This window comes from Ursus americanus, chromosome 11, assembly GCF_024610735.1.
Source record: "Ursus americanus isolate L20-20 chromosome 11, mUrsAme1.1.p, whole genome shotgun sequence".
Classification (NCBI taxonomy): domain Eukaryota; kingdom Metazoa; phylum Chordata; class Mammalia; order Carnivora; family Ursidae; genus Ursus; species Ursus americanus.
The window spans coordinates 39,004,032-39,030,931 of record NC_142137.1 but is presented as its reverse complement, the minus strand read 5'-3'; the positions used below and the strand labels follow the sequence as shown (position 1 = coordinate 39,030,931).

General features: G+C 37.2%; 1 protein-coding gene across 2 annotated transcripts in view; it reads right to left on the bottom strand.

Annotated features, from left to right (window-relative positions):
• The window catches only part of NKAIN2 (sodium/potassium transporting ATPase interacting 2), a 935,859-nt gene that overhangs the window by 160,849 nt on the left and 748,110 nt on the right, over positions 1-26,900 (bottom strand). For both annotated transcript variants that reach the window (XM_087865453.1, XM_087865454.1), the window contains exon 4: positions 5,372-5,572. In XM_087865453.1, coding sequence (XP_087721579.1) covers positions 5,372-5,572 — 201 coding nt within the window. The remainder of the gene's footprint in view (positions 1-5,371; positions 5,573-26,900) is intronic.

The following is a 26,900-nucleotide window of genomic DNA, read 5'->3' as shown; positions in this document are numbered from 1 at the left end:
TTTGAAATTGATGCTTGATATTTTTCATCATTTTTAATTTTTTTAAAAAATGCATTTTATTATTATTTTTTAATTTCTATACCCAACTCATGACCCAGAGATCAAGAATCCCATACTCTACTGACTGAGCCAGTCAGGCACCCCCTCGTCATTACTTTGAATAGTTGCAAAAGGGCTATTTATTTTGGCATATTATAAATATTAATATCTTTTAAAGAGCCATATTAGTCTTTGAAACCCATACAATGAAATTTGAATACCACCGTGACTTGAAATTCACCTTCTTTCATTTAAAAACATGCATCCCTTCAAAACAATGCAAGTTCGTCACTCAGATTTACTATTTACCACTTGAAGAGCAATGTCACAAGCTACATTAAAGTCAGGACCCAAATCTTTGACCACCAAAATCTTTGTGAATATGTCTTTCCCAGATTAAAGAAGGCATCAAAGTGCAGTGTGAGCAATAAGGCAACTCACTTTCGTCCATGCACCATGCACTCCATCAACGTCCAAAGAAATATTCCTGTGCCATTCCCAGCACAATCCCAGATTAACTTGGATAAAGTCTTTTGAAGTCTTGAAAAGTCCTCACCAATGCTATTCCCAAGCAAGTCTGAACAAGCCAAATATCAAATATATATCATTAACTGGGAATAATTGGAAACATCTGTGGCTCCATCCATGTGAAGGCACATTTTATCTTCAAAAAAATTTTTTTTACTATCTGTTAAACAATGATTTCCATTATTTTACGTATTCTAAAAAATACAAAGTTTTCTGAATAGGGAATAGACATGACTGAAGGATGAACTTGATAGTGATCCTGTTTTTAGCTATGAACAGCGCACCAGGTATTAGAACCTTTTCTAAAGTCATTTATGATGTTCCTGTTAATTTGTATATGGTTCCTTAGCCAATTTTTATAGTTGTGGAAAATAGTAAGCTTATTAACGTTTTTACCAGTATCCTCTGCTGGTATCCTAAAAATATTAATCAATCTGCTGTGAACTTAGAAGTGTGTTGGAAGTAAAGGAAATTAAGGAAAACAAAACCCAGCAATTTTGGTTGGAGAGGCTTAGCTTAAATTTAGAGATATTGGTCCTCTGGAGGGAATCAGAAAAAAGAGGGATTAAGTATTTGTTTCTGTTTTTTTTTTGTTTTGTTTCCAATGTTTTATTTGAAACTGTAACATATATTTTAAAACATAAAGTTACTTCCTTACTGCTATAAATATTTTTCCTTAAAGCTTCATTTATTTACATTTCCACGTTCATCCTGTTGGTCATGGGAAGTGAGGTACACACACCTCCACTCCCCTCCCCCACGGCAGACATGGCTAATTAATCATGGCTTTCGTTGCCACTGAAGAACCCTGAATTTGGGGGTTTCAGGAATCCATTTTTAACCAGCTGCTGCTCCTCTCAGGCTGCAGTCTCATTCCTAGCCTTGGTATCAGAGGAACACTTGGGTCAGCAAGTCCATCCTCCCTATTTACTAGCTAAGACATCTTGGGAAAGGCTTTTCACCTGTTTTGCAGCCTCACAGGACTGTGACGCAAATCTAAAGATTTAATTCCTGTGAACACATTTTGTAAACCAGGCAGTTGCAATCACATGTCGTTTGAAGAAATCGGCTTAATTCTTTTGTAATGCGAACAACACCATCTCTGTAGTTCATCTCCTCCCTGGCTCTCCATACATATTTACTTGATCTATTTTGTAAGTGTGGGTTTTGTTGTTGTTTTATTAAAGCTGTGCACACCTGTATTCCTTTTAAATGCGATATCTGATACTAACTAGAAGAAAATGCTACTAAAGGAGGAGAAGGCTAGAAGTCTCACACCTGGCTCATCATTACGGTGTTCTGGCGGTCCTCTCTGCTCGGCTGGAGGCTGTGTGATTAATAGCCCCTCTTCCCAATTATGTGGGTATTATACTCATCTTCCTTTGGCTGTAGATGGAAGATATCTTATGTATGTGCATTGCAAATGTGGGCTTTGTGAATGCTAATTTCCAAATCAGCTAGGAGTTGATTGGCAGAAAATCGAACAACAGGCCGACAGGATTGCCAGGGGTCAGGAATCTGTGAAGAAAAGGCTGGGTGAAGTTGGAGGAAATGAGCTAGAGAGATTTGGAGTGAGTCAAGAGCAGTAGCTGGGAGAGAGCAGTTTGGGAAAGCAGATCCCAGCCAGACATCCTGGAAGAGAGGGCGGCTTCAAAGACTGGTGGAAGCAAGGAGAACAGGAAGTTAGCTGACTTTACAGAAAACGAGGTGGAGCTAAGAAGACATTACTCCAGAAACTGCACAAACTGTATTCTCTGTCTACCATGTCCCCAAAATATACCTATTTGTACCCGGTTTGTATTCTAAGGAAGAATCTCACCCTATTTTTGATTTGTGACATTGTCAAGGTCAGGGATCCTGTCATTTGTTTCTCAAGATGCCAGCAGGGGACAAGCACTCAGGAAGGGTTCAGCGGACCCGACTGAGTTGAATGTTGGATTGTCTGGGGGATTATTTGGGTAACATGAAAAGGGGAGGAGCATAGATTGAAGACACCATTTCATCTCTTAATCAGGATAGTAGAAGTGATCAGAATGACTATAGAAAAATCTAGTTGGCAGGCTTCCAATTAGTAGGCAGAAAAAATTGTTCACGGTAAGTCCCATTTTGGTTTCCATTCTAAAACTCTAGTTAAGATATGCTAGGTTTTCTGTACAGCAGATGCTTTCAGCCTGAGGCTGGCTAGACAACAGCAAGCCCAAAGACAAAAAGGGTTTTGAAAATGCTCCAGGTAACTGGCTTGGGTACACTGTTGCTAACTGACTCTCAGGTGATCCACAGTCAGCATTGCCAAAGAAAAATGCGCCGCCGGGAGGACGAACAGGTGGAAAGGGGAGAAGTAAAGATACCACATTCTGTGATGGCTTGCTCAAACTATTTCTCTACTCAAATAGGGACAATGCAGACAGCAGTGAGAGCCAGTAGATTGAATTATCAGTCACATCTGCTCTTCAGGGCACTTCTTCCATCTTTGCATTCTAGCCACTTGGCATTTACAGATGATTTTACTTTGGGCAGCATGTCAGCCTCATGTCCTTTATTTATTTATTTATTTATTTATTTATTTATTTATTTATTTATTTATGCAGATTGCCTGTGTGCCAAAATTTTATGTGGGTATAATAAATCTATGAATATAGTTTATACATACACACATTAATTCAACTAACTCCCTAAAACAGTCACATGTAAGTATCCATGCACATAAACTATACCCTTACAGCATCCTTGACCTAGAAGTGGGAGTTTTCCAAAATGCGTGGGTACAGTAAAAAAGGGACTTCCAATGAAGGGATGTTTTATCTAAAATCCCCCTCTAATATATTATCTGTCCCCAAATGCCAGAAACGTGTTATTTTTCCTTTGTAAGAATGAATACTTCATCCAAATGGATTTTAAATAATGAAATGACTTTTTCCATCCCATCAAATCTAACTTAGTTTTACTTCAAGATAATTAAAATGAACAGTTTTAGAGTTTAAGAGTGTTGTAGAAGGGTGTGTTTGTTAAGAAGTGTCTCCGGTTGCACATATTCAAGGGAGATCACTCAATGCTTTAGCCAAAACATAATTCAAATACTGTGGAAATAATTTATGCTGATCTCCCAAAATTTACATTCTCCCTTCTTCTTGGCCATTTTGCGGTTGGGTGGGACTGTGTGATTAGTTCTAGACAATGGACTGTGAACAATGATCTTCTCTTCTCAGGGAGAAGCATTTTTGTGCTGGTGTAGATACTCCAGATCGACCTGTGCTCCCTGGCGTGGCGACCCACGATGACTGAGGTGGCGGCTGCCCCACCAGCCTTGTTTTCTTACTGACAGTGATCGGCAGAACCTTCTACCGACCCACAAGAATAACCCTTTACGGTTTTTCGTCACAAGGATTTAGTAATGTTTACGAGCACAGAATACTTAGCCTGCTGTAATTTATGTGTGTGTATGTGTATGTATGTGTGAGTGTATATATACATTCTTCATTTAAAAAATTAGTAACTATATATTAGTTACATAATCTAATACATAGACATTCACATGGTTTTATTAGTTCCAGAAGAATTTTATGTGAACTAATTGATGCCATTCTATCCAGAACGTGTTATGTCTCATTATTTAAGAATTGTGAGTTAACATCATTTCCAAAGTAATTGACTGAAGAAAGACTCAAAAAGCAGATTCTATTTGCATTATTTGTCATTAACAATCTTAAGGCTATGCACAGTGGTTTCAGATCTACATGGAGTCTAAGAAAAATATATGTAGATCTGTACATATAGGATATGTAAGAAATAGATGGAGACACGTATAATAAAGTTGCCTTTATAAATCCTACAAAATTACACATTTAGCCTTAGTAAAAATCCTTCTTGAGAAAAGGATGTGTTTATTTAATCTCTTTGTCATAGTGATACAACATAAAATAATACATTTTTAAAAAATATTTATTTATTTATTTATTTGAGAGAGAAAGAGAGAGCATGAGTCAGGGGAGGGGCAGAGGGAGAGGGAGAGAGAGAATCCCCAGCAGACTCCCTGCTTATCAGAGAGCCTTAGCCGGGGATCTACCCCATAACCTGAGATCGTGACCTGAGCCAAAATCAAGAGTGGGGCACTCAACCAACCAAGCCACCCAGATGCCCCACAAAATAATATGTTTTATATAACAGACATATATTATACAAATATGCTCTATAAATACTGTATACAAATACAAACTCCTAACGTCCCCTGGTAGAAGGAGGGGTATTGATCAGTTTAATACTATGAAAAATGTAGGCATGATAGTCCTAGAAGTAGAATTTATGAAAAGCTGAATTGTTTTGAAAAAGCAGGGAAATGATAGAAGGTGATGCATGGTACTTTGGCAAAATCTGGGAAGAAGAATATGGGCAAACGGAGAGGAGAATTCCCAGGGCTAGAAGCACAGGCAGAAAGAAGTACTTGAGGAAAAATGTACATTGAAATCTTATAAATTTAGGCACTGTAGCATGTTAGTTGTGAAGACTCTCTGATCTTTCTGCAGGAATCTTTGGAAAAGTCTTATTTACCAAAAGCCAAATGATCAAACCTTGACTGGTTGGATTTCTTATATAAAATGCTGAAGATGCCAAAGCCTACTTACTGATTTACTGATTGATGACATTTTACTACACCCTGGTTTAACCTGACAAATCCCTACAGAACGGGGCCTTAATTAGAAAAAAGCAAATAGCCACACTTTATCCAGATTCCATTTGTGTGCATTAAATTTGCAGGGAAATAAAACAACTTCAGAAGCACTAGGAGTGGTTGGCGGTCAACACTTACTGCGAGGACAATCTGGAGGGAACTGTGAGCCACTTCTATGTACTGGTACTCCAGAAAACACCCTGAGACTGTGATGTAGCGATGGTCTTCTGGGGCCCAGTCTGGTGCAGGTGTCACTGAAGTCACCGTACATCCTGGTCCATTCTCCATCCACCAAGATCGGTGCATTGAAATATTAAAAGTCAGGATAAGGTCTGTTTCCTGCAACAAGGTAATTTATAAGGATGAGAATTACTTTATAAATGTTAGTCAGCTTTTTGGGACTGACTTGGAGTGTTCCAATGGGAAATGTGGTTTTTTTCCCCCTCCCCTCACCATATTTTATGGACAGAAAGGAAGCATCCCAAGTAAAACTATTAGTTCCGCTTGAAAGTTATGTGTCTATAGATTCTATTTATGAAGTTTGCTTGACTACAATAACATAAATAAAAATATTTATTGGTAAAATTATCAATGACTGACATTATTTGTAGCACTGAAGAGTCCTTACTTGTGGGGACTTAAAATATTACAAAAGGAGTGATTTAAACTATCTAATCATGTGAAGTTCATCTTATTTTAAATCAGCTACTTTTTCAACCTCTGAATATTTCCCTTTTACACATTTAAATATTAAAGCTGTACTTCAATTTGGCAAAATTTAACATAATGTGGCTAAAGCTAAAATTTGTAAGATCTTTAGTCAATAAAACATAATATTTGTTGTTCATAATATTCCTTAGGAAATATTAGAAATTCTTCCAGGGTGGAGATAGTAAGTCAACAACTCTTCAGATGAAGTTCAGCATGTTAGGTAATGTGTAGCTATAAATGGAATAGAATGTAGATTTCTGCACTTAGAGAGCTTATAATCACACACACAAGCATAGAGCTATTAATAGCACACAGACACATGCTGTCTTCCAGAAAGAGAATGACTAAAAGGAAACAAACACATTCTGTTACACAGTAAGTCAAGGGAAGATGAATCCTAACAGAGAGGGTCAGTGGTAGAAAATGGAATTAGTTCACTCTCAGTGATAGTGCTACAAGATAATAAATACCAAGTATTCTCACTCCAGAATGAGGTATTGGATTAACTAGGTAGATGCTGCATAGAAATTATCTTAAATCAGGTTTTGTGACCTTGAACACTCACTCACACCGAATGCCTGAAAGGGTTCAGCTGAAGTGGCCGGGGGTTTAGAGATTGAAAGGATGAGTCCTCTGGAGTGAGCTATGGAATGAGTCACGTGATCTCCATGGAGGGAGTGAGTAAATTTTCTTTCCAGTCTATTGACAAAGGCTTGCAACCTGGGAGATACAGCAGACTAGCTTCTGGCTCAGGCCGGATAAATCTTAAAAGAAAGCCTGTGGGTGGAGCTACCTGCAAATGGCCAAACAAAAAGTGTCTACACTTTCTGATTACATTAACAGATTGTTGAATGTTGAACCTGTCTTCAATATCTGACTTAAATTCATCTTGGTTGTGGTGTGTAATTCTTTTCGTACATTGTTGGATTCATTTTGCTAATATTTTGTCAAAGCTATTTGCATCTATATTTGTAAGAGGTATTGAGCTGTAGTTTTCATCTCCTGTAATGTCTGTGTCTGGTTTTGGTATTAGGTTAATGCTTGCTTCATGGACTGAGTTAGAAAGTTTTCCATCTGCTTCTATCTTCTGGAAGAGATTGTGGAAAATTGGTATGATTTCTTAAATGTTTGGTAGATTTACCAGTGAACCCATTTGAGCCTGGTATTTTCTGTTTTGGAAAGTTATTAATTATTGATTCAATTTCTTTAATAGATATAGGCCTATTAAAATTGTCTATTTCTTCTTGTGTCAGTTTTGGTAGATTGTGTCATTGAAGGAATCTGTCTAGATTATCTAGGTTATTAAATTTGTGAGCATAGAGTTAATCATATTCCTTTATTATCCTTTCAACGTTAATGGGATCTGTAGTGATGTCCCCTCTTCTATTTCTGATATTAGTAATTTGTGTCTTCTTTAATTTTTTCTTAGTGTGGCTAAAGGCTTATCAATTTTATTCATCTTTTTAAAGAACCAGCTTTTGATTTAACTGATTTTCTCCATTCTTTTCCAGTTTTGGACTTTATTTCTGCTCTAATTTTTATTATTTCTTTTCTTTCTGTTTACTTTGGATTTAATTTGCCCTGCTTTTCCCAGTACCTTAAGATAGAAGCTTGGTTATTGATTTTAGATCTTTCTTCTTTTCTAATATAAGCATTCAATTCTATAAATTTCCTTCTAAGCACAGCTTTCACTGCATTGCATAGCTTGATATATTGTATTTTCATTTAATTTATTCAAAATAAGTTTGAGCTTCTTTTGAGATTTCTTTTTTGATCCATGTGTTATTTAGAAATATACCTTTAATTACCAAGTATTTGGGGATTTTCCAGTTATCTGTTATTGATTTCTTTACATTTTTGTGGCATATTTTCCACTGTCTTTCTGTACTGTTTCTATCACTAATTTTTTTTAAACTGACCAACAGAACTGTAAAACTCATTCAATATTAACTTCTACATGGTCTAACACTTTAGAACCAATAGATTCCTTTTTTGTCTGTTTTTTCCTGGAGACCTCTGAACTGGAATCCCACAGGCTTCTGCTCTCATCAGGCTCTATGCAATTGATGCATAAATTTGGACATTGGACTTCACTTAATATCATTAGTTCTTTCTTATGTTGGATTCCCCAGTTGCCTGTATTTGACTAAGATGACCTCAATATTGCCATCACTTTGACTAAACTTTTGACTAAACTTAGGTTTCTTCCTGAATACAGGCCTTGACCTCACTTTCCTAAGAACATTTTCTTTAGAAAACTTGCAATTATAAATTCTTCCTTTGCTCCTTCAAGATGTAAATTTTCTAAAACTCAGGAATGTCTTTCTCAAGGCCCTGGGAGCCATTTCTTTGAAATGTAATTGTCAAGAAAGATAGCATCGTTATCTCTCAGTCTCTGTGGATGGGTAGAAGCCTAACTCTGAGAAGAAACAATTAACAAACACAGATGGCCTAATCACATTGACTAACCTCCCCCACAATGCCCTCAGGTACTTTTCCATTAGCTCAGCCCAGCATTTACGAATCCTCCCAACTTTTGTTTCAGTGGAATTGAATTTAAGTTCTGTCCCCTGTTGCAAAATTCATAAATAAAATCTTTCTTGCCTGTTTCACTTGGAGTTGAGCTCAGTTCTGTACTGACATCTCTCTTCCCTACCATAGCGGTTAAGAAAACGTGTCTTGCTATTTTTAACAATTGTCCAGTGCAATTTTTCTTAACAGCTCTCAAGTCTCTTACTAGGTTTTCTTCCTTGTTTCACAGAGTACAAAATTCACTAGTTTCCTAAGAATAGGTGAATGATGTTAAGCCTTACGTGATTTCATTAAGATTTTATATTAATTGATTGATATTTTGGCTGGATATATGCTTCTTGGTTGAAGATGATTTCCTCTCAGAGTGGGTGAATATTTCTCCATTATCTTCTGGTTTCTGTTATAACAGTTTAGAAACCTGATACCATTTTGTTTCCTGCAATTTTTTATGTAACCTGTTTTCTTTTTTCTGATCTCTTACATTATTTTGTTTTCAATAGTGAAATATTTCAAAAACTTTGAAAAGTGTAGAGGGTATGTACAGCAAAATCATTATACCCATCACTCAGACTCATTAAACCTTATGCTATATTTGCTTGCTGTTATTTTTTAAATAAAATTTTATAAATATAAACAATGCTATCTCTGTACTCCTCCTAAATATTATTTCCCTCTCTCCTTCATAGATGATTACTATCATGATTTTGGATTAATATTCTCATGAAAGTTTTTCATAGTTTTATTAAATGTTTATACATTCATTAATAATATAAAATATTGTTTTTAGGTTTTAAAATGTGTATACTCACTCACGTGGAACCTAAAAAACTAAAACAAATGAATAAACAAACAAACAAAAAAGCAGAAACAGACTTGTAAATACAGAGAACTGATGGCTGCCAGAGGGAAGGTGAATGGGTGGGATGAGCAAAATGGGTGAAGGGTAGTAGGAGATACAGGCTTCCAGTTATGGAGTGAATAAGTCTTGGGAGTAAAAGGTACAATATAGGGAATATAATCAATGGTATTGTAATAGTGTTGTATGGTGACAGATGGTAGCTACACTTGTCGTGAGCACAGCATAATGTATAGAGTTGTTTAATCACTATGTTGTACACCTGAAACTAATGTAACATTGTGTGCCAACTATACTCAAATAATAAATTTAGAATGAAAAAAATAAAATAAAATGTGTAAAATGTGTATACCCTCCAACTTATTTTGGTTCCATATATTTTTGAAGTTTATATAAGTAGAAAATCTTTTGGCTTCAGGTTCTGAAATTCTATAAGCAATACTTTGATGGCTTTTTTTTTTTTCATTTAGTTCATAAAGCATTTGGAGGGCCTTTCAATCATGAGACTGTTCCTTCCATTCCAGAAAACATTCTTGCAGTTCATCTTAAATTATTCCCTTCTTTCTACTTTTTCTGTTACTATATAAATTTCTGTTAGTCAGACATTTGACTTCCAGGATTGACCTCTTACATTCTTACCTTTTCTTTCCCATTTTTCATATCTTACATTTCTCTTGACTCTCTTGGAGATTTTCTTTACCAACTCCTTGCAGTGTTATGTTGAACTATATATTTTATTTTTAATATTTTGAATTTTAAGAGTTATTCTTCTCTAATTATTGCTTTTGTATGCCTAATATTTTTTAATTGTTTCTGGGCTATAACTTTTCATAGTTTTCTGAATTATTATTTTTTAAAAATTGTGTTTCCCATATTGGTTTTGTTTTATCTGAGTTAATTATTTTTACTAAACCAATAAGTAGATAAATAAGTAAATAATACAATAATTATCAAGCATCTACTATGTGCCATATGCAACATTCCTGCCTTTATGAGAGTTCATCATGCAGTAGGGAAAATGAATAACACATACATAAATATATAAAAATATCAGTGTAGCAATTAACATATGGAGAAAAATAAATTCAAGTAAAGAAACAGGATAACTGCGAATTGAGTCATGGGGGGGGAGTGTAAAGCTATCCTAAATATAATGGTAAAAAAAAGCTTATTTTGTGTTAAGAGAGTCCTGAATGGGATGCTTGGGTGGCTCAGTCAGTTAAGCATCTGCCTTGGCTTAGGTCATGATCCCAGGGCCCTGGGATGGAGTACAGCACCTGCAAAGGGCTCCCTGCTCAGTGGGGAGTCTGCTTCTCCCTTTGCCCCTTCCCCTCCCACCTCTCCCCTGCTTGTCCTCTCTCTCACTCTCTCTCTCTCTCAAATAAATAAATAAAATCTTTAAATAGAGAGAGAGAGAGAGTCCTGAATGAAGTATAGGACTGAACAGAGCAAAGATAGGGAAAAGCATTCCCAGCAGAGGGAACAGCTGGTAGGAATGTCCTGAAGATTTTTTGTTATGTTTGTTTAATTTTGTCTCTGACTTTCCTGTTGGGAGTCTTTCCTTAAAAGTCTGGGGATCCCTGGTTGTTCTTTCATATCCAAGAGGAGAAAGTAAAGCTTGTGTGGCTGTTATTATGCATTAGTGTAGTAGTCAGCTAGTATCCTTCACATATGATGACCTGGCAGTGCCTTCCAAATGCTGGATCTGTATGAATCTGTAGGACTTTGTTCTGGGTCCTCCAGTCTACTAATGGGTTGGGTAAGCACCAGACCACAGAATGCTTGGGCTGAACTGGGAAGGAGTTGCTGGTTTTGCTACATTGTATGCACTTTTTTTCCCCCTTTCAGTATGCAGTCTTTAAATTAATCCTAATGTGTTCAGAAATTTAGCCCATGCTTGCCTGTGTCTGGAGTCTCACTTGTCCAGAGGAGAAGCCTGGCTTTATAAATTAAAGGAAGAACCTGGGGCAGTCCAATTTCTCCCTGAACAGATTATTCAGTCCATTCCCATTTTCAGTCCTGTGCCTCACACACTCTGCCTACTTCTAAATCCTGATTTTTGAAGGGCTTTATAGGTCAAATCTGTACATTGGAACATTTCTCCACATGTTCATAAACTAGGTTTTTCTACTCTGCTAAGTCACTTGCCAATCCTCCATCTACTTTCTATCTTCTGAAAACTGTCCTTTTCCCCACTCTCCTATTCTCTTTTACTGTTAGTTTATATTTTTTTATTCTTTAATATCACTATAGGAGTTTAGGGATAAAATATAAATAAGTGTATATTTTCAACCAGTTACCATTAACTGGAAGATTCCTGGCATTATCTTATATTCCATTTATCTTCCCATAGACATTTAAATAAAGAACTTTGTTTTTGATGTGCATGTGTGCATTATTTTAACCACAAAATATAAATTCCTTGTTGTAAAACAGACAGTAGAAAGGTCTTGAAGTTCCCTTTTAATGCAACAGAAATTTCTGTGTTATCTGCTCTATGCATAATCAATAGGTTATTTAATTCCCACATATTTTGTAAGTTTGAGCTCAAAATTATAAGAACTTTTGAGACAAAGAACAAGTCTTGATAGCGCAAAATAAGAGAGAAAACTATAAACTAAATCTTGTGAATTCTGCAGGGATTCATATTCAAAAACATACAAAATGGTCTCATAATTGTAAGAGTTTAAAAGTTTTAAATCTAAAAGTTTTAAATCTAAACTTTCACAATTTTATGTTCAGATCAGTACAATAACAAAACCCCCCTTTGTATCAATGTATTTATTCATTTCTCCTAGTAAGTCTCCAAAAAGTTCAGATTGAAGGACCCCATTATCGGTCACGTCAATTTTCAAAATAACAGGGTCTGATGTGTTACATGAAAGCTGTTATTAGCATTAAAAAGTTATTTCTGATAGGGGCTATATGCATTCAGGAGAACACAAGAACCCTAATTGCTCAACAAATAATAAGCATTTGGTTAAAAAAAAAAGTTGACAAGCAAATGAGAAAACGATACTAGTAACATCTCGAAATTTCAATAAAAAGCTAAAATTTACTTTCACAGTTTCATGGCATTTGAAGAAGAGCATAGACGCATCTTTCTGTTCCAAGAATAAGCAATGGAGAATCTACTGCAGAAATTAGAAGGTGGAGGGGGAGAGAGAAATTTTGAGTTGCAGTTTAAAAAATCTGAAATGTTTTCTTAGATTCTTGGAGTTTTCTATGACTTAGTTCTTTTGGAATAATAATATTGAAAATGGATACTTTCTCATTTCTAGACTGCTTAGTCACTACCAGAAAGGCTAGAAACTGCACTTTATAATAAGGCAATTAGGTTACAATTAGCAGCATAGTGGCTAACACATATTAAATTATTCATACACTATAGGCAAAGCCATAAAGATGTGAAGTGATAGAACGTTTGATCCCTAACATTATGGGGCTTATTGTATCTTTTCGAGGACAAGGTATAAAGATGAAATGTAGCAGTACAAGGGAGTGTTTGATCAGTATCTCAAGAGAGGTGTGGACAGTCTATGCACAGGACGTTGGAGGGTGTACTGCCTGTGTACTCTGGTAGGACAGCCCCTTAGAGATGGGAACTCTATCTGGGGCCTGAAAAAAGGCCAGGCTTAGATAGGCTCACAGCCTGGGGGGAAAGACCATTTTAAGTAGAGGGCCTAAATAATCAAAATTGCAGAGCTATGAGTATTTGTATATTTAAGAAATTGTATATTTAGGTAGCCTTAATTTTATGAGGTGAGAGTTTGTGAGAAGGTGCTGTATAAAATGGCTTTGGGAAGATCTTGATTTGGGACTGGATTGAGCAGAGACTTAAATGCCAGAACAAATGTCTCGGCGTATTGAAAGACTTTTGATCAACAACAGGATGTTGGCACCGTCAAGCATGAACCAAGAGGTGTTGCAATAAATATTAGTCTGCTGTAGGACTGGGGTGGGGCAGTGCAGGAACATGATGGACATCACTACGGGTGCTGTTTTAAGCAATAGTCATTATGGAGGTAATGAATAATTCATGCTATAAAATTCAAATGCTTGACCTTATTCACCCCAGACTATTGTCCTGAGTTCTACAAGGGTCCAGGGAGGCAGGACCCAAATCACTGCTCTCAGCCGTCAGAAGAATGGGAACAAGTCAGCATTCTCCTCTCCTTACTTTAAAACATGCTTCTGGTGATGATATTAGAGGAATGCCAGCAAGCACATTGAATGGAAAGAAGCAACTTTTACCAACAAAAATGCTCCAGGAGGTCAAAATATATTAATAAAAGCATGTGAATTTACGGGCGCCTGGGTGGCACAGTCGGTTAAGTGCCCTACTCTTGATTTCGGCTTGGGTCATGATCTCAGGTTCTGAGATTGAGCCCCAAGAGGGCTCCCTGCTTGAGATTCTCTCCCTACCCCGTCTGCTCTTTCTCTCTCTCTCTCTCTCTCTAAAAAAAAAAAAAAAAAAAAAAAAGAAGAAGACATACGTATTTAGTTGTTAGGACTCAGAGAAGTAGTTAGGAAACCTTGGGATTGAATGATATACTGTATTAGCCTATGATGCAGGAGTTGGAATAGTGGGAAAGGCTATATTTGCCACCAACAATCACTTTTTTGCAATGAACTCTTATTTATTTACAACCAATATACATTGGGCTACAGTTTGAAATAACACGAGAAAGCATCATTCTATATCTTATTGCCAATATCTACATATGGATACCAATTCATAGGAAATGCTGAAAAATTCTTAAAAATTATCATCATCCATGGCTTGTTTCCTGCTGGTGAGCTTAATATTCTAGCCCTAAATATAGCTGTTTTTCTGTTAAGATATACATAGATCTATGCAAATCTACATATAAAAACCCAAATGCTAAATTTATCCTGGTAACATATGAAAATCAGTGACAGCAAATTATATTGTTGAAGATGCCAAGAAGAAGCAGCTGAGCAAATATAGATTTGAGGAGATAAGAAAAATTACAAATGCGCTTTATTTAACAGGTTGAATGAATGTTGCATATGTAGGAATGAAGCCCAGAACATAAGGAAGTTCCTATCTACCAGCTCCAAAATCCAAAGATGTGATTCACCCTGCTAGATGATGAACTTAAGGGAAGTAGATGAGGTGTCAAATATACATCTATTCCCTTACTTTCTTTCAGAATCTTCAACTATGGGCAACTTTGGGGTTTGGATGATTATGGATCATAATTCAATATAACAACATAGCTGGTGTTAACTCCAGTTCCTAGCTCTTGTCATTAATTATTCAAGAAAAGATTTTCACAAATATTTCTGTGAGTGTGGAAAACATTACAACCATTGCTCTAAAAACAGATGAGGGAAGTCTGATGGAATTCGGGTTGTTAAAATTTAGATTTTAAGCACAAAATGTGTTTCTTCTCACTATATAGAAAGAGTCACTAAAGATTTAATATAAAATGTTTAAATTTCATTGCTATTATATATTTTCATTATTTCTTGACTGAAACAGGTTTCTCATGTCTGTGGTCCAACAAAGGCCATTATTTCACTTTTCCAAATCTTATCCTGACTGCCTTCTTAGTCCCGATAAATGTTTTATGTTACCTCACAATGGGTCTGCACTTTCTGCATGCTGAGCATTGCTGCGAAAATCGCATTTTAATAAAATCCTCCTCAATACCTCCTATTAACATCCTGTATATCTGTCTGCATTTAAATTAATACTCTGGACTACTCCTTCTAAGAAGCTTTTCCTGATTAACTCTATTCCCTTTTCAGCACCACAATGCTATACCTAGTACTTCTTTATATATGTATATGAGTAGCAATATTATCTTGGTTAATTGCTTTCTTCTTACGGGTAAAGGGGGATGTGAAGCGCAAGGATAGTCTGCTCCTGCTCAAAAAATGCATATTAACTCTCAGCTGAAGAAGAAAGTTTGCATTTGAACTACAGAGAATTTTGTTTTAAGGTGATCCTTGTAATGTTCTGAAAGAGAAAGAAGGGGGGTGAGAAGAAGGAAAAGGAAGAAGAAGGACGGGAAAATAATTCATTAAGGAAGCTTCTGTGCTCATGTTGAAGTTAATCGAACCTCCAGCCTTGAAAGTCCTCATTATTATTATTATTTTTTAACCTTCTAAAGTTAGGACTCATCAGCTAGGAGTAGGATCTAAGTTTGGCACAATGAGTCTTCTTTCTTTCACACCCTTACTAGCAGATGCTAGAGGCAGAATTTTCTCAGCTGGTTACAATAATGAAAGATCAACTTCTCACTGGCTTTATAGTTTTCCATGTACTGAAACCTCTTCAGGCAGCTTTTCCTGCTGTTTTCTCACTTCCCGTTTGTTCCTTCCCTGCAGGTATCTTTTCCCATCTTGTGAGTGTTCCTTTCCTATCTAAGAGCTTTGAAAAGTGATCTGCATTCACTCTAGGGGTTTAGGGAGGCAAAGAACAGGTTAGCTATTTCAAGAGAGGAGGTTCCTGCTGTTTTAGCACCCACCTGAAGGCCACCATTTCATTTGTCTATAAAGCACATTTCTGTGGATTTTTAATTGGCATGGAGGCACACAAGTGCTGATGATATTGAAGACTTGGAAACATTTAAGGAACCCTGAAATGTCCTTTAGTAGTTCCCCACCATTACTGCCAGGCATTATCCCAACTACATGTGCAATCACCCCCAGTACTGACACTGTCATTTCCGCAAGGTCTGAAATTCTGACTTGGATAGCATCTGTGCTTGCCTCCACGGATTTTAGCTTGTCAAGGGTTGAATTGGGAGCCTGATCTCACTTTGATCCATAGTTCAAAATGTCTCCATTAAATTTGTTACCAGAGATGTTAATAAAGTCTAATGTTCTTTTCTTTGTTGATTCTCTTGGAAGAGAGCAGCTCATGAGAAAATGACGAAAAAATGGTAGCAAGACAGAGAATGAGCCAAGTGTTAATGCTATTGATGATGGACTTCACAGTAATTTTTCAGGTATTGAGAATGACCATAACTGGAGATGAAATGAAATACTAACCAATAGAAATTTTCTCTATAAAATCTCTATAAATCTTTTCATTTTAAAGATAAGTCTGTCTCCTGGTCCATTATGAATGCTGCAACTTATGGTTAAATTTGAGGCCATACATACTGCAAAGAAGAAAGGAGGTAAAATTTATGTATTCATTACCTAGTATACGCTACAACAACATTTAAGAGGTAGGGATTACTATCCTTATTTAACAGCAGGAAAAAAAAATGAGACTGAGTGCATTTATAACTCTATCAAGTTATTTTTTATTAAGGATGAAACTAGATTTCAAAAGTGACTTCATGTCCCTGGACCTCATTTCCTCTTAAGAAAATTTTTTGGTCACCCAATCGATCATTGCCAAAACACCATACTTGGTATTCTTTAGGAGAATGTACTAGAATAAAAAATGGCAGACACATAATTCATACAACTTATTTCAAAAATTTCTAAACGCTGTTCAGAAACCTACTCAGCACTGTATAAGACCTTGACATGTCCTCTTTGGTGGTTTGTCAACTCTCATCCAAAATTCACTACCTCGCATTTATAGTACAGTTATATTTGCCATGCACTTGGATGAAGAAGCTTTTAAAGATATTTTAGTTGTACTTTATCCTCATGAGAATTTTTTTTTTAAGTGGTAAGATTTGTTTCTTGTCTTGTTTTATCCCGGCAAGTACATAGATCAATACTGCTTAGAATTTGTGGAGACAAATATAAATAAACCTCTAATTCTAAATAAAACACCTTTAAGTATATGTACCTATTTCATTTGGAGTGCTTCCAAAGTGCTCTTTGCAGCTTTTGTAACACATAAGGCCAAGAGGCTACTGGTGGAAAGGTCGCTGTGTAGAGGAAAACATTAAACAACAGAGAAAAATACTTATCACATTATAGAGAGAAAACACTTAGTTTCTTAGTCTTCTTTAGGAAGAGAAGATATTCTCGCCAGAAGTGTAAGGGAAGACAGAATTAGAAGTTGGAGGCACAAATACAGGGAAAGAAAGAACCAGTTCTATCATTTTTGTGGCAGTGTTGGAGAGATGAGAGCGGAGCGGTAGTTCATTGGACAGTAGTTCATTCTAGAAATGGTGCTGATACAGCTACAGCATCCCCCAGAACCTAGTTCTATTTAAAGGATGGGCTTCCTTCCAACTGATTTTTTTCATTTTGTCTACAAAAAGGAGGCATAATTATCAGAATATTCTTTTCTATTTACTGGTGATTCTTAAGAGTATCAAAAAATGACTTGAGAAGTCCCATGAAAAGGAATAGCTTAATAATTCCCCCTTCCAAAGTGGTTGTTCAGAGCCCTAAGCCAAGGAGCCATGTAATTTATATACCTTAGCATGCCCAATACGAAACTGGAAATCACAGAGGAAAACATTGTGGTATAATTTTAGGTTACAGGTAGATTTTGTTAAGCTACTTCAATAAAGGGATAATAAAATGACCAGCTCCTTTCCTGCAGTGAACATAAGGAATGGTTGACATCTAGTGTTCTCCTACACCTAAGGGATCTTTATAGCTTTATGATCAGCTTCTTTGTTTTGGGCTTTGTGTCTGAAAACAGACAATGATAAAACTGCATCCTGACACTGTGTCCAGGGCGGTTGTGGGAACTAAAAATCAAGTCGTGAGGAAACTTGAGAGGAATCTGGGTTGAATTATCTGGAAGAGAATGAGAAGGGCCCTTATAATTGTCTTCAAATGGTTAAAGAGATATAAAAAGTTATCATTTATAGTTAACTCTAGGGAAGCACCCCAAGATTCAAGCTGATGAATTTATCTGGACGGCAAGGCTGATCAGCCTTAAAGGATTAGAAATGCACCCAAATCGAATGGGCAGTGTTCTGGGTAACGAAGTCCTGCAGCTAGTGGTTTTTAAGCAAAGGATGGATGGCCCTTTAAGAGTGAAAGGCTGTGCTCAAAACTTGTACAGTCTCTTCCCTCAAAATGATTCTGTGATTATATGAGTAGAGAGAGACTAAAGATCACACATGATATGATTTTCTGTTGCCTTGGTTTATTCAGGGCCACTTAAATGGACAGGAGAAGGCGAACTTCTGAAGTTCATGTGAAATAACTTAGAAAAAATACACTATAATTTTAAGCCTACAAACGAATAGTTTATGCTCAACTGCTAAAAATCTGCCTCCACTGACAACTACTCATTTTAGCTCTTAAATACTATACTAGGCTCTATTTGACAATGGTTATATATAAATTCTCAGCATCAGGGCACTTGGAGAATCTCTTTAGCAGTATCAAAATCACTTAAACACTCTTGTGAAAAGGAGCAATTTTAATAAATTTGCACCAGTGGTTGCTCATATCTAGGATGAAGGGAGTGACTTGAATTTACACAATGAATCTGAAAAGATTCCTACAAAAATCCAAGCATCTTAAGAATTAAATCTAATTAGACTACTAAAAAAGTCACTTACTGTTATGGAAAATAGCCACATGATTTTGAGTGACTTCGCACTTTAAAAAATTCGGTCACAGAAGAACTGAAATTTACTGAGAATCCTAAGGCTAAACTCAAACCTGATGTATGTGACTCCTTTCACTCTAAAATCTAGTAATTAATTTTCCCTAGTGCTACATTGTCACTTCGCATGGATTGAAGCTTTAGTTTTTATTAACTGTATAATTTGATTTCTCCCTAGTTGAGTCCATGTTAATCATTCTCCATAAAGAGAGATGTATGTGCCTGTCGGAGGTCACTGAGAGTAAAAGAAAAGGAAAAAGGAAAAATATTTCATGTTCAGGAAAATTTTGAAAGCGTTCATGTCATTCATGGGAATCACCTATTTTTCTTTTTTTCCTTCTTCTGGTTTAAATTATCCAGGTAATTATGTAATTTCTCTGCTCTGTTTGCCAGTAGAAACAGGGAGTCGAGATGGTGGGAAAAGTAAAAGACTGTGAATAAGAAGATATGAGCTCATGACCGTGGGCATCATTCTCTATATTGCTTTTTCATTCAGTAACACAGAGGAGATAATGACCATCCCTTTCCAGGTAATTGAGTACTAGAGAAGTAAAATGGGAACTGTTACCTTTAATAAGGATGAATTTGGTCTTAGTGGTAAAGCTCTATAGGGTACTGAAATAATGAGATTTCTGAAGATCTGTAATAATTAACCATTTTCATCTGAAGAATCCTACCTTTGAGGATTAGCACACAGTTCAGAACCCTCTCCCATCACTTTAAGATACTTTCCACTATGCCGTAGGACAGCCTTGACTTACTTTTACATTATTATTGCCCAGATCCTGGCTACTCTACTTTGTCACTTGGTCCGTAGTACTCCCCCGGACTCCTTTCCTGGCCTCTGCCCGAATGTAAGGAGTCTGCATTTGCCTGTGTATATCTCCAAACATAATTCTGGCTTACTTACCTTGCTCTAGACCTTCTCTCCACTTGAATCTAACACCCCAGCCTCCGTACATGGAGCCACAGTAGCTCTGGGACATTTCTTTCTATGCTGCTTGTGCTCCTGCCTGTGTTTCCTGACGTCATGATTGGCTTCCGATCCTGGCCTCACAGTCTTTCTGCGCCAACTGCTTTTCTAGACCCAGTGCACATCAGCATAAATCCTAGAGTCTAAATATATTCCATTACTAATTACTGGCATAAGTATCTCTTGACTATGACAAGCATCTAATCGAGCTTCTGAATTGAATTATTGAGTCAATAGATCTCACGTACATATAATGAATGTATTGTGGTCACGTGAGCTCTCTCTTTATAACTTGGTTTAACATTTCTTTTTGACTAAAATGGATTTCTGGAAAATATAACAGTTTTTGCGATATCTTAATGCTGGAAAAATTTTAACGTGTATCAGATTTAAACCATAAACAAAGAGAGGCAAGAGGAATTGAATAAGAAACTTGTGTTCAATTAGATTAATGACCACAAGTAAGTATATCTTTACTTCTCTTAAGCTCCAGGGTCCTTATTTTCTTCTTTGGTGGAAACAGAAAACAATATTTCTCCTGTGCACATGGATAAATTATGCCTTCCCATGGGCCAAAATAAGCAAGAAAAAACATCTTGATACACTAGTTTTGGGGCACATAATTTGAGACGGGAAATAGTGTTGAGTATGAATTTGGGGGCTAGTCAAGTCTGATAGAAATCATTTCAGAGCATTCTAGAGGCAAGTGATAAACTGCTTATCAGTGTCTGAGAAAAAGACCTAAGATTGCAAAAGTTAGTTTTGGGGGCAAAAGTCCCCTGAAAGAGGGAAGATTGTTCTGGTACTGTTCTGGACTTCTGACCCCCTCTCCTCTGTGAGATTGTTATACCCCTGTGGCTTACTTCTTAGATGAATGAATTAAGAGAAAAGTAAAAGTACTTATTTCCCACTCTTCAGGTTTTCAGAGATGAAAAAGAATTTCCACTTCATCCCTCCTCAGGAAAAAAAGGATGGGAGAAATAAACTTGCCACATCTCTCCTTCCTCTTAGTCTCATCACTTCCACGAAGAATGACTTATTTAATGGACAAGTTTGGAAAAGAGGATGAGTGTACCCAGGTCAGTGGTTCCTCTCCTCTTATTTGGAGCCAGCTTATCTCAGAATGCACAGGATTTCTACAGCTCCACAGGGTGAAACTGGAGGTACATTCTAGATCTTCTTTATATCAATATTTATGTGGATATTTTATAAAGATACATTTGTATTTAATGTTGTTATCTTTTATAAAAATATACAACTCAACTGAATTTCTGCCTGGAAGCTGAATGATACCAGACTGGAGAATGGGTCATGGAAACAGGAGGCCCAAGGCAAGTATTGGAGAGAAGTCTATACTCCTCAAAGGGCCCACTGTACCCACAGCCCACTTTCGAGGAATGCTGAGTTGGGACCCCAAATCCCTGTCCACTGCTAATTGGATAATGAATATAACTCTTATACGAGATAAGGAACCAGTTAGATCCTGTCTCTTGCCCAGGCCGAATATAGTATATTTAAATAAATTTAACTGTCTGTCACTAAAATATCCATCTCCAAGTCATTGATGGTATTCTAAATATGTCTTGGTTCCTGGAAACTGGAAAGTGCCTATTTCATGAAAATTAACTAAGATTACAGTTCTTCAAAATCATGAAGGCCATGACTGTAGAGGGAAAAATGAAGTAAGACATGATTATAGACTTCCAAGACTGTATAATCTGATACACAGTCAATGCAAGTAATTACATCATAAGGTAGAATGTGTCTATAACCTTAGTAAAGATAAAAAAAACCCCACCATTTTTGAAGTTAAGGTCACATCCTGTTTTGTTATGATGAAAGACTTAATAGGGGAGTTGGTATTTTAACTAGACCTTATAAGACAGAGAAGTTTTAAGTAGGAAGAGATATAAGAGGGAATTGTGGGTGAAGGTATAAAGTGAACAAAAGAATTTAAAGAGGAAATACTGAAGAAATGGTGAGTAGGTCTGTGGAGCCACAGTGGATTGCTTTTGCACGTGTGTGTATGTGTATAACCTAATTATGTGTGATTATGTGAGAGTGTGCAGGCATGAGTGTGTGTGTGCAAACATGTGTGTAAATGTGTGTGTCTGTCTGTACATGCCCCCTGGGACAATCACTGTGGGATGGTAAGGCAGTGGAGTGGGGTGGGCTAGAGGGAAGATGAGAGTTGTGGGGCACTAAAGCAGAAACAGCTGAGATGATTAATTACTTTGGGACCAATGGGGCATCCTTTTGACTGTAACACCCACCAGTACCCAGGACTTATGCACCAGCTGGGAGCTGGTGTGGGTGATTGAAGATTTAGACTTGGCATTGCACAAGAAAAGGTGAAGGATGGAGACACACATGTGCTGACAGTTTTATAGACATTATCTCACTCCATTCTCATTACAATCGTTTGGAGTGAACCTTCTTACTTGGGGGGGAGAAAACTGCCACTGAGCAATTAAGTGACCTGGATGGAACTCCTACTTGTCTTACTCCAAAGCTACTGGTTTCTCCCCAGTATCAGATACTTCCAAATTTTAATTGTTTACATACTTTCTTCCTTGGTTTGCCTTGTCATCACTTGCATTAGTCTCTTAATATTTTTCTTGCAATTAACTTACACTTTGAATTTAAGTTATAACTATTTATTTTGGAAAGGAAATTCATATCACTATTTGATATGCTGGTCATGCTTTTTTTAATTCAAATTTAGAATTCTTGTATAATAGAATCCTCTAGCTAGCACATAAGGCTAAGAAAAAGCCCACTCTCCCACCCCTCCCAACGATTCTGGCCTGGATTAGCTCTGAATGAAGACACAGGGTTTGGTGAGCCAAACTAAGACTGTATTTTAGTCTCTACTCCAGAGAGGTGCCTTGGAGCAGGGTACAATCTACATAGCTTTATGTGGTAGCCCTGAATATACCTATTAAATTAAAACAAAACAAAACAAAACAAAACAAAACAAAACAAAACTAAACCCTGCCTGACCATGTACTTCCAGAAACAATCTAGCACTCTTTTGGAAATATTGCATTTCACAGAATAAGAGGGGGCACATCAGTTGTCTTGATATCTGTGAATTTGCCATTTAGACTCCTGCTTATGTATGGGAGCATTTAATGAGGCATGAGTCATTTCACAGAATGGATTTCCTGGATGTTTAACGTATCTGTGTTAGATGGATAGATTTACACACTTGGATATGTAAATGTTCCTTCTTTGGTCCATGAATCTCCACTGTATAACGCTGATGAGAACAGCTCAGGTATCCCAGGACCTGCCCCATGATATGATTATATCATGACTCCATGATTCATTTACTGCATATTTTATCAGAAGTTTCAGTATTTCTTCAATTCAGAGCTCTCTACATTCCCACAAACTCAGGAGGGAGCTTTTTGAATGCGAGTTTTGAAATCTGGCCCTTCACCTCTGCTTTTACCCTACTTACTGTATTCCTACTTAGTTCAGAACCTGGCAATTACTTTCTTTTTTAGATATTCATGGAGGCAGCAAGCAGTATTCTTTTTTCTGTTTTTGAGTGGTAACAAAAATAAAGTAAATCTGATTATGATCATTACTTTTTTTTAAAGAAGACAATGTGTTACAATAGAAAGAGTAGGGACGTGGGACTAAGACACACTTTGAATCTGGCATTTGATGGTTTCTAACTGTGTAATCATAGCTAAGTTATTTCACCTTTCTCTCTTCCTTTTTTAAGTGTGGATAATACTTTTAAGTTTTTCCATGGGGCCAAAAAACATAAAGCACATACGGCACAAAGTGGGTGCTCAATGAAAAAATTTCTTTTCTCTTTTCATAGTAACTTTACATTTGTTAAAAGTGAAGTGAGATAAGCTATTCAAGTTTTGAAAAATACCTTTGATGTGCCGCTGGATCCTGTCCAACTATTTGGTATCTGATGATCGAAACTAACCAGCTATTTCCTGCTTGCTAACATTTCAAGCAACACCTCCTGCCCAGATAAAAAATAAAACAAAGGACTATGATTATACATTCTTGAATCATCAGATCTAGCATTTTTCTTCCCTGGTCGCTAGGGTCACAGCCTCAGTGCAGAGCCGGGAGAAAAACTTTGCTTAAGAAACTGACATGTAATCAACGGCAACCCATACAGGTGAAGAAGATTTCTAAGAGAGGATATGTCCCAGGGAAAGAAAGAAATTACACTCAACTATGGCTTTGCGATTTATGTTTTAGACTCTTTGATGATTGCGTTTAGTTCCTAAGTGGAATGAAGGAAACTCTCGTGTCAGGAAGACAGAGGAGGCAAACGCAAATCAATATTGCAGAGGGTGCTCGAGGAAATGACTTTTCTTCTTTCGTGGTATTTCTGATCTGGGAATGATGCATCTTAGCAATTTAACTCTCTTCCTTTAGAACAAAATAAATATCCAAAAACTGGATTTGAGAAATCTGGAAGTGAAGATGGAAAATTTTAAGAAATTAAGTAACACAAATGAGCCAGCAGAGTCTATCGAAATGACCCAGTGAGAACATACAATGGTGAATTATTTTTAAATAAATAACTTGCAACCATTTGCTCAAGTGATATGTTCAGATTCCAACCTCTGATTTTAACAGGTACCTACTCTGATTCAAGACAAACAAATTCACACCACAAATAGACTCAAACTTTTTGAGAACAACTTATTGGCAGAATTAAAAGTCCTACTGTAAAAAGTGTAATTCTGTTCCCTGCTTTTGAGAAGGTGCAGAATAAATAATATCCTGGCTATCATTTGTAAGACTTTCCTCACAGTTGGGATTTTGAAAAAAAAAAAAAAATGAAGGTGTACCAATGAGCAGATCAAAAGTTTGAATTTAGCTTCTGCTGGTTGTTCGCTAAACATCCTTTCACTTCAAGTCATCCCATCGTCTCATGATAGGATAAGAAAATTGGCATTTAAGCATTAGAACTGAGCTCACTTTCTTCTCTCATTTGTATAATCCTTAGAGTCTTAAACCCAAAAAGGACCTCAGAAATTATATTATTTGCTGGTAAGTAGCAGAACTAGATGAAAGTCCCAAATGTCCTAAATCTTACTGCATTTTATGTTTTTATCCTTCTAGAGTGAACAAATCACGCACTCTCGTCCTACTGACCTTAGAGAGATCATCATTTAAGCAAAACGCCCTCCCTCTTCTCTTCCTTTCTTTGACATCTGGAGCAGGCTATGATTACTTTTATTGATCCCTTAGACTGATGTATGCACCTAACGTAAGAGTCTAGGGAAGTTTTCTCTTTTGAAGAGGTTTTAACAGGGTCTCCGTTATCATTACCTGACTGACATCCCTTCCTTTTTTCTGATAATAGGAATCACCTTGCCCCGTGATGTTAAGTTGACTAATCACAGTACTTCATCCTTGTAAACACAGTAATTTAGCAAAGGGAAAGGCCCTGTTTCAAGTAGGGACAATCAGTGTCCATTTCATAGGACTGAAGTGAACCTCCAAGAAAGAGGATGTCTCCTTCTGAGATTGAATATACTGACGACTGAGAAAGTCTGCAGAGGCCTGCCGGCATCTCTCCTACCATAGCAGGGGGCATGCCTGGGAGGGAAGCAATAACACAAAAGAAAACGAGTCAGAAAAACAGTAGAAGAGGAAAGACAAATTCCTGATGGATTCACCTCATTTGTATCCTTGGATTCCGCTGATCCTGAAATGAGCACATTCCTAGGTTTTCCAGTTCACAGCCAATAGCTTCCCTTTTCTTTTCTCCCTAAGCCAGCTTGAGTCGGGTTCTTGTCACTCGGATTTAAAAGCGTTTTGATACAATATTATTCTGTAGGTGCACCCTCAAATTCTCTACAGCTAACTGCTCTTGTTATTACGCAGTCAGCATTCTCTACAACTTTAAGGTCTAAGGAACCACGCTGCTTCTTTTGTTTTCCTTCTACTTATAAAGTTCAGTGGTGTGTGTTGCTCCCTGAGGAGTTACTTTTGGTCTTCAGCTGATTAGCCAGACATGCTTACGGGGCTTCCTGTTCTCACAGCTGAGTGTTCCCCTTCTCCACAGAGAGGTCCATCCTACTCCTTCCCTTGCAGCCCACTCGAGCCTGGGACGGGCCGCAGAATGCTTTGAAGTGAAAACCCCAGACAGGTTTTATTTCCCAGGATAAAAATGACTAGAAGCTGAGGAACAATGAGCAATGAACAATAAGGGGTGAAATGATGCCCCCCTCAAATGTAACCATGTCTGAACCCCCAGAACGTGTGAATGTGAATTTATTTAGAAAAGGGATCTTTGCAGATGTAATTAAGTTAAAGATCTCGAGATAAGATCCTCCTGGTTACTCAGGTAGGCTCTAAGTCCAAGGACAAACGTCCTTATAAAAGCCAGAAAAGAAGACACAGACACACAGAGGACTCTGTGGACTGTGTCTACAGGACTACGTCAAAGGTGTGCGTGGGGCCACCAGAGCTGGAAGAGGGAGGGAAGGACTCTGTCCTACGGCCCCCAGAGAGGGGGGATGGCCCTTCCCATACCTTGATTTCAGACTACTACCTCCAAAACTGTGCAAAAACAAATTTCTATTTATGCTAATTTTTATGGCAGCCACAGGAAATGAATACAAGTGTATAAAACATAAATGTGAAAATCAATTATTTCAGAACCAGTGAATGGATAGGTTGTTATTTTTGTCACTGAGGTTTCCAGCCTGGGACACAGCCCGGGTCTGCCCTTGGACAGAATTAATTCCGGAGCAAGAAGAGGGAGGGCAAATGGACGCAAAGCAGAGATGAAAGGGAATACCTCCAGCCAGAGTGGGGAAGAGGTTTTGAAATATAAGCAAAGTCTTAACTGGGGATCTGTTCTTTCTCAAATTCTCCAATAGAAGAGAAATATTTTCTCTTCTAATCAAATTGGTAGTATTTTCTTGAGGCAGTGATATATAGTAAAAGGTGCATGAACTCTGTAATCAGGCAGGCCGGGGTGCAAATTATGACCTCAGCCTCAGCTCTGGGATCTTGAACTGTCTCTGATCCAATCAGAGCAAATGAGACTTCTGATCAGTCTGAGAAAGAAACCCTTGCT